Source organism: Pomacea canaliculata, linkage group LG4 (assembly GCF_003073045.1).
Source record: "Pomacea canaliculata isolate SZHN2017 linkage group LG4, ASM307304v1, whole genome shotgun sequence".
Lineage (NCBI taxonomy): Eukaryota > Metazoa > Mollusca > Gastropoda > Architaenioglossa > Ampullariidae > Pomacea > Pomacea canaliculata.
The window spans coordinates 5,782,542-5,791,687 of NC_037593.1; the positions used below are offsets into that span (position 1 = coordinate 5,782,542).

Sequence of the window (9,146 nt, forward strand, 5' to 3'; positions counted from 1 at the left end):
ACTCTGATTTCACTTTATCCTGTTCCTCAACTGAATTCATTTCAGTCTTCTTTTCCTTTGGCTGGCTTACAGGCATTTGAAGAGAGCTTAATGCCATCAGATTGCCTATTGCAGCATTTCTGTCAAATAAAATCTGCATTTTAGCTTCAAATCTTTTTGGTATAATATCTGAGTGTGAAACGACATAAATTGCACACAAATACCTACATAACCATAACATCACAAATGAAACAAAGAATTGTTTTTATGTGACAGACTGAAGTAGTAAATGTAAATGTTTTTAAAAAAAATACTGTGAATGTTTAAAGACAGAAAAAGTATATTACAAACAATATTTTGATTACATATTCAGTTGTAATCATGATGAAATGAAACATTATCACAAACTAAATATAAGGAAAGTCTCCCCAATCAGACAGAACCATGTATACTCTCTCCCCTCCTTCCCAGTCAAGCCACCGTACCTTTCAAAAGGGCTTGAGGCAGACATCTTCTTTTGGGCTAAATAACTTTTTAGGTCGGTCACAGCAGTCTGGAAAGCAAACCAGCATGTCAGGTCAACACAATAAACTTCAACCTTTACTCTCTTTGCATGATCCATCACTCACTCTCCCACTCACATGTATGCACATGTGGACACGCCCACACTGTGTAAGAGAAAGAGGAAAAAAAGAAGACACATGGAGCTTTGCCTACCTTCTGACGTTGTTTGTTAGGTGTTACAAGCCTGGCCACTACAGATGAGTTGCTGACTAGAGACATGTTGTCTGCCACATCTTCCAGCAGCTCAAACTCCTCCAGCTCTTCCACTTCTGCCTGTAAATGATGTATCTTTGATCTAGGAACACACTCTTTGTTATATTACAACCTACACACCTTATCATTTTGCAAGAACTATACATGGTATGTTCTACAAACTTCTCATTTTTATTTATTTACTTTTTGATGCTTGTTTATTTAGTTTCATGATGCTTTTTATATAAATCAAACAAGAAATTGAAATTTCATTATGACTGGTATAGTTTTGGTGGTGGACCAAAAAAGTGTACGTTTAGCATGTATGCTTGTGTGTGTGTGTATCCACACCTGAGGGTGCTTGAAGGAAAAGAAATAAAGAAAAGCAGTGGTAACAGAAATAACACAAGTTACTATAAATAAAAAATTTAGGAAGCAATATCTGGGGTTTTTTTGTGTTCAGTGTTGCATCTGCTAGTCATTTAGTAAAACATGTTTGTCAACATTTTTAATAAAACTATTCACTATCATAACCATTGCTCAATCTTCTGGAATATGTTACTATCTACAGCACAATAAGGGAACTAACTGGGTCAGTTTGTTGACGCTCCCTGAGCCTAGCAATGAAAGAAGCATCATCTGGAATTGTGTCCACATCCTCTGTGTCTGCAGATGATTCAGCAGCATGGTCTGGAACCCTGTCACAGACTTCTGGCTTTGTTTCTCTCTGCACCTTCTTGCCTCCCTCTGACCTCCGCTTGATAAGTTTCAGCATCTCTGGAAGAGGTCTGTCCTCACTGTCCTGTATATCCCATAAACATCACGCCTACAGTGAATACAGTATGTGCCTGTGTTCTTCTTGACACTGGAGGAAAAACACTAGCTTATAAGGTACCTACATTTACAGGAACAAATTCTACATCACACACCTCAATGTTTTAAATACCAATGTGACTTCCTGTTTTTAAAGATCAATGTAAGTGTAATAAGATTAGAGTGAATAAATTACTTTTCTGATGAGATACAAGCCGTCAGATTGAGATTCTTGTCAATCAAAAGGACGTTAAATCAGTGATATTAATGTGGACAATCAATATGGAGCCAGCTCTCCAACTGGCTGCAGGTTTAACAACTCATGAGAGGAACAATCAGGGAATTTTCTTTCAGTTTTTTCCTAGGAACCTGTGTGATTGCGCCAGTCAGTCTACTGAACCAGAAGCTGAAATTTATTAATAAAATGATATTAGCGATCATACTAGACATGAAATAATCAGACCACTAGTGAAAATGTGTAAACTATGTGTCTATGACTTTTAATGAGAATTGTCTCCAAGGCTCTTTTGCAGCTATGCTGTTTGTACTTTCAAACCACAATCAAAGGGGCAAAGCACGATAAATCTTTTCGGTTTGCTTCAAAAAAAAAATCCAAAATAAAACACATGTTGCACAGCTTCACACAAGTGATCTGATTATTCTGTGTGTAAATATCATTCATTAATACACTTGCTCTTCATCACATTACAGTGCACAACCACTCAGGTTCATGCAAAAAAATTTGAAATAAAAATTTTGTTAACTTTCTGACCTGCTCTCACAAACATGTCCAAGTTCACAATGATGTCACATATTCTTTGTTTGCTAATCTCCGAAGGCTTGTATCTCATGAATTTTTAGATGCTCAAAGTTTAAGAAGTTAGTATCTTGTAATGAACTAACCCTTTCATCCAGAATGCAACAAGAGGTAAGCCTTTGTAATCAAAATTAAGGTGCAAGGTTAACAGAAGAGACAGACAGAATGCTTAATACATATATTAGCAATGACAATCTTCTCAAAGTCCAGGATGGCTAAAAAAAAACCAAACAAACAAAAAAACCCACGTAAATACAAACACTTTCAGACAAACATGACAGTTACAAAAACTAATAAAATTACAAGACAATAAAGGTGGCACCACATTTCATTTTCACACCTTTCTTTTATCTTTACTGACGCCTTTTTTATCCAATTGCCTTCTTGGCTGCATCTTCCTCTGTTGTGAAGGCTTCTCGCCTTCATTACCTGCTCCTGGTTGACTTGATCTGCTTGGAATACTAGCACGCTGAGCCTGGTTTGCACTGGATGACTTTTTGGGAGGCGGTCTCTTGGCAGGTTTGAGAAATCTGGCAATGCCCTCTCCTTTGCGAAGAAATGGTCGTTTAGTGGAGCCATGAACTTCTTGTTTTTCCTCCTCCTCTTCTTTTACCTGTTATTTTAGATAAAACAGCTTACACACCTGTTTGAAGATAAGAGTCATAAAGGAGGTAGTGAAGGTAAAGGGCATCCTATAACCTTTTCAGGTCACTGGCGGGTAAGGTAACACCTTCCCCGTCTCCTCTCCCTTGCTTGCCTTACCTTCCCCAACCCTTTATGGAGTCAGGTACCCATTACAGCCAGCTGGGTTGACTTGGGGAAGTTTGCTGCACTAATCAGGTATTGAACCACTGCACTCTCAGTTTGACGCCACCGCTCTAATCACTCGGCTATCTGCTTCCCCATAAACAAGGGAATTTGTTTAAATATGATGAATCTTTGAAAAGGAGTAAAGCTAAAATTCCTAATAAACAACAATTAGAAATGTTTGTTTCTGACTGCCTATGGAAGAAGCAAAGCTTAGTTCTGAAAATCAAATTGCATCAATTATGCTAGTTAGCTTGTATGTTTATTCGTTATTTTCATACAAAAAGGCCACAGAATGATGTTTGCTATTCAATGTGCCAGTGTTATACCCTTCATCACCTTTTATCACTTTTTTTTTACCTTTTCTCTAGAAATTTGCCCCTTCACTTCCAAGCTACTGAAGAGCAAATTTTCTTTGTGCAACATAAGATCAAATACATGAAATCTTTCCAAAAAAACTCAGATGCTGACCTGTTCTTCCACTTTGTTCTGATGCCATCTGTTCCTCCAAGAGCTGTTCAAACGTCATTTTGCCTTGCAATCCAGGTTTGATAGGTCTTTCATCTGGACTGGCAGCTGCCTACCAGCACACAATAAGAACACTGCATAAAGCTCATAAATACCAACACAAAGAAACTGTGACCTGGTTAACTCAATTGCGACATTATAAATTGGGAACTGTCCTCAAAAGATCGTGCATTTTATGACCTCAAAATAAAAAATCTTTATGGTATACACTGACAAAATCCCTATCTCTGCACATAGTGTTTAATCTTGTCACACACCCATTTTCTAACCCTTTCACACATACCATTACGGTCACTTCTAACTCTTCATCAGACTCCTCAGCATCATCTTTCTCTTCTTCTGAGCTTTTGTCCCCATCTTGCCACACCTGCTGCTGCAAGCTCCTCTGCTGTTGCTGAGCTTTATGCTGATTTTGCAAAGATTTTGTAGGAACAGGGTGTTGATACTTTCCAGGAGAGAGATCTTTGCATCGGGGGGCAAATTCATTGACCTGTGCTTCTTGTCCATACCTAAAAGAATCCTGCCCTTGAGTTTCATACATCATTAAATGTCTATGCATTGAAGACTCATCAACACCTGGCCGCAGTTCAGTTCTCTGGCCTTGCTGTAGTGGGGGCTGATGGAATGGCTGTTTGTCGAGCAGCTGGGCTTGATGGAATGGATGTTTGTCTGACATCAGAGGCTGCTCCCAGTGGCCCTGCATCTGAAGATGATTCTCAGACTGAGATGCAGATTTTGAGGACAGTGTGGCAGGCAGGGATGTCTGCTCCATGGTAGCTGAAGTCAAAGAAGAGGCTCTGGTTGGCTGTCGAGCAATACTAGCAGTGTGGACAAGTGAGAAGGTTGGCGATGCAGACTCCTCCACCACTGCCTGCTGCCGTTCATGGAGCAGTGCCTGCTGCTCTTTGGGTAGAAGTCCCAACACCTGAAATCCAGTGAACACAATGGAAAGTTTTCAACAAGTAATAGAATGAATATGTTCTAAACATTGCAACAAACCAAAAGGCAATCAGCAAACAATCTTTACCTTAACATGAAATGAAGTGCTTCTGTTTTATACTGCAGTTTAATTTGGGAACCAACATAATCTTCATTTTCTTGTAACGTTGTGGAATACATCATCACGTTTTCTTTCCAGGACAAGTTAGTTTCTGATGCCTTCTGGTCTGTTCTGTTGCACACAACTTTGTCTGTTGTATATCAGTGCCATTTTCTTTAATATTTTGTACATTAGATTGCTGTGTGTTTTATCTATATCATAGTCAAAGGGATTTTGTTGGTAACTCCACTTCTGGTACTCTTCTTTTAAAAGATGAGTTATGAATTTCTTGTTGTTGTGCACTTCTAAATTTACATTTGTTCTTGGCTTAAAAAAAAAAAATTACCTGCTGCAAAAAGTTTGGTGCAGCATTGTTGAGGAGTGCCTGTAAAGTACTTAAAGAAGTCAACAGATTGTCTCCCCATGGCCTAAAGTGGCTAATCGTGCCAGCTTTGGGTCTGGTGGCACAGGAGGAAGGATAAAACTGTCGCTGCTGGCATCTGATCTACCATCAGTTTGATCCAGATACTGACACTGCTCATCCAATGACTGAAGCTCATCACCTTGAGAGCCAGGATTGCTGAAGAGTTCAGGGTTTGTATATTTGTCTTCATCATTGGATGGAGAGACTGGATACATGATGGGCTTTGGAAGAGAATCCTGCAAGAAGAAGAAACAAAATAATAATCTATGGAAATTTGTTCAAGTTGTGGCCAATGAAAGCTGATTTCTAAATTGTTAATATCTGAATAAAACTGGATTTTTGGTTTTGTGACACAAGCTGCAAACAGAAAAAGTTTAGATTTCCTCAGTCATTTAAATTTTAGTTACAGATGTCAAAACATCCTTGGTATCTGACATCTTGTTTTAGTCAATTACTTACTTGGCTTCTTTTGAAAGATGTCACTGTTGAAAGAAAGCTAGGGAGAATGAGCTCACTTCTACAACATTTCAGCCAGAATCAGTGGAACATAGCATGTAAGTATCAGACAGATTATGATAGAGATATGCAAAAAGCTTGCATATTAATTAATTTATAATTTGGTAAATTTAAGAAAGAATCCAAATCATAATAAAGATCTGCTGGAAAATTAGAAAGACCCTAAAAGTAGCTACTCAGACATTGTTCACATGAGGGTTAAAAAAAAAAAGGCAAGCAACTCAATTTGAAAAGATCTACTAGCCTGTGGTGGTTCCAGTGTGTCCCCCATTGAGGTGACTAAGCCACTGTCTGTGGAGACTGTCATTATAGTTTTGGCAAGCTCTGCTCCAATACCAACACCTCTTCTTGCATGATGTGGTGGTGTCATCAGCAGTGGTGAGGGCTTGTGAAACCCTTCTGCTTTGGTCACTATATGAAAAATATCAATGTCAATTTTCATTAAAAACAGGTACAGCCTGAGTATTATTTTTAAGTGAGTATATTTTTTTAAAGAATCATTATCAAAAGTGGAGACCCAAGTGGTCAGAGCATGAGTGTCGAAAACTGGAGGCATGCACTCTAGCAAGTCCAATACCTATCAAATGCAGTGTAGTTCTTGCAATTGACCCAGCTGTTGAATGGACACCTAACCTCATATAGGGTTAACGAAAAGAAAGAAACAGACAACAGGAGCTGGTACTTCCCTAACAGAGAAGCTGGTCTTGAAAAAAAATGATCTACAACATCAACAACTAAAAGTAAAAGGAATTATGTTTACCATTTTTAAAAAAGTCAAATTTACAGAAATATCATTTGCTGTATTCTGCATAACATAGATAATGTTGGCACTAAGGAAATGAATGCTGACTATTGTTGCAATATCTTCTGAATAAATCTCACAAAATAAAGTATAAAGATTGCAAGTTTATCTACAGCATAAAGTACAGACCTTTCCATCACCCCACTGGGCCCCTCGCTGTGAAGCAATGAGCATCTGCACACGAAGCTGCTCTCCACGCAACACTTCAAGCTGTAGATGCTGCTGTTGCATCAGCTGGTCCTGCTGTTTTTGCTGCCACTGACGAAGTTCACGGAAACGATTCAGCAGCCGCGCCTGCTCCTTTGCCTGTTGCTGCTCCAGAATGTCCATGGTAATATTAGCTAGCAAAAAAGTTAAACAAATCTCTTACTGATCTGAAGAGCAATACTCATATGCTATTCTGCTAATGTTGTAAACTTACAAGAAGATATTTTAATAACGATGCCATGAAAATCTACTGCAAAAATGGGAGTCAATTTAAAGTTCTTGTTTATATAGGATTATTGCAAAAACCAAGATGCAAACAGAGGTTCAATGCTTATAATTATGCAAGGTCAGAGTTAACAGTCTAAAAAAAAAGAAAGCTAATTACGCCACAGAAGGATGCAATGACACTTGACATACCACCTGGATCTGGTGATGAGATGCTGACCAGATCATTGACAGCATTGGAAAACATAGCAGGATCCTTCCCAGTTCGACTTCCCATAGCCATCTCAGGTTTATTTACTGTATTGTTTTATTCAGCATCGTGATTTAGTCGACTGTCCACTTTTGCAGTAACTCTGATTGGCCTAGGGTATCCAATTGAATCTAGCATTGATCTTTCAGAACTCCAAAACTGAACTGGTCGACCTGGGTGTCTCTTGCTATCGAGTGCTTGCACTCAAACTGGCACATGGTTTCTCATTTCATGCAGTCACATCAGCCCACAGTCAGAGGAATGTTTCCAAATCTTTTCATTCGTCTGACACTTTCTCTCATTCATCAACAGAAGTACCGAAACAAGTTACTACACGACACCAACTCAACTGTTGGTCAGCAAATGTTTCATAAAAATGTACTCCAGAATCAATTTCGTTTCGCCATATTTAATTTCTTTTATCTAGTACCTACATGTGTTGACTCAGATATCATGACTAATGCTATAGGTTATGATAAAAACATTACAAACGCCATGTTTCTACGTAAACATTGCAAGTAGCGATACGCTTGCCGCCATTGCTGTACCGGAAGTTGCATTTACAGCAACATTTCAGTTCGTCTGCGGCTTCGAGTTTTTGTTTCACAAGAATTTTTCTAATCAATGGAAACGGGTTCTTCACACAGGACGACAGGGATTTTAACACAGGGGGACGAAATAATTTGAGTTTAGTGATTTTATTACTTGATATTGTTTTACGTTGAGGCCTATTCTTTTGTCTGAAAAACTCGACCGCCAGTTATGCCGACTCGACCACTGTGCAGTCTCTTCATGGATGTGTAATACAAGTTCGTGGTCTCATCTATTTGTCGCAGTCTGTTTCTACATACTATAATCACAAACCTATATTATCTATCTATTTCGTCTGTGCTACAATCGATTTTGATCTAGACTGTCGTTTCTTAATTGACTCTTAAGTGATCGGCATCGATCATGAACCATGCTGCAGGCAGCATATCATTTTATAGACATGAAATTGAAAATATAATGTGAATTATGATGATCTGTTGAGAGAATTTGCAGTAATTTGTTAAGTAGTGTCATAATGGTCTTGAAGGCGTCTCCCATATGGATATGTCACTCCGTTATCGATCATCATGCAGGGACCACAGTTATAAAGCGAGATGATGTTTCTCCAGTACTTTTCCCCATCACCCAGAGTGCGAAATCACCTCGAGGTTGAAGCACTTTCCCTTCCAAAATCATCATCAACAGCAACTTTCTCCAGTTCAAACACCTGGAATTAAATGAACATCTCTACGTACGTTTCTGAAGTTTATAAAGCGGTATCCAGACCCCACGGCCACTAAATCGCCTTTTTTTCCCCCCACGGTATACCTTGCCACAACTTTATATCTAAAGTTCCAGGAATAAAACATCTGCGGGGTCTGGACACCGCTATATAACTTCGGAAGCAAGATGCCTTTTCTTGAGTTCTTCATATTGCCCAGGCTTGTTTATTCACAAAAATATCACACGTTTACGACAACCCCGATCATACTTTTGAATCAATATATTTTAAATGAACAGCAGTTATTGGCTTAATTGTGTAAAGTCCCTTGTAATTTGGACTGCAAAATGATTAACTGATGATAACGGGAGGAAAGGGAGGGGAGAAGTTTGTTTTTTTATCCCTGGTATAAAAAAAATCATCGGTCCCAAGCTCATGTCGACTGTGTATTTAGTTGCAGGATGTGTCATTAAACATGCATTATTTCAAACATCATTTGCTGGCTGGCAATGTTTTGCGGGTTTTTACTCACCGATGGCTAATAATTTTAAAAATTTTATCAAATCAAATTGTATCTGAAATCTCGAGCTCTCTTTCGTTTAAAAATGGCTTTCCTGTAGCATTTATTATACAATAAACATGAATGATGAAGGATATTCAGACCTGTAAATTACTCCGCTTTTGTACACGTCACTTGTCTAACCAGTAATCGCTCCAACAACAAGAAACAA

General features: G+C 38.6%; 1 protein-coding gene across 3 annotated transcripts; it reads right to left on the reverse strand.

Moving 5' to 3' along the window:
* Nucleotides 1-2,758: 2,758 nt before the first annotated feature.
* Nucleotides 2,759-7,711, reverse strand: LOC112562447. 3 transcript variants are annotated; one of them, XM_025235730.1, is made up of 5 exons: nucleotides 7,109-7,711; nucleotides 6,612-6,822; nucleotides 5,924-6,092; nucleotides 5,086-5,399; nucleotides 4,325-4,625 (listed from the first exon to the last, which is right to left on the reverse strand). In XM_025235730.1, exons 1-4 carry the CDS (start codon nucleotides 7,194-7,196, stop codon nucleotides 5,145-5,147), a joined length of 723 nt encoding a protein of 240 aa, XP_025091515.1. In that variant the 5' UTR covers nucleotides 7,197-7,711; the 3' UTR covers nucleotides 4,325-4,625; nucleotides 5,086-5,144. The 3 variants fall into 3 exon arrangements, with proteins under 3 accessions (XP_025091516.1, XP_025091515.1, XP_025091514.1); XM_025235729.1 differs by having other exon boundaries at nucleotides 7,106-7,711; XM_025235731.1 differs by lacking the exons at nucleotides 5,086-5,399; nucleotides 5,924-6,092; nucleotides 6,612-6,822; nucleotides 7,109-7,711 and adding exons at nucleotides 2,759-2,978; nucleotides 3,644-3,752; nucleotides 4,728-4,925 and having other exon boundaries at nucleotides 3,984-4,625.
* Nucleotides 7,712-9,146: the final 1,435 nt, after the last annotated feature.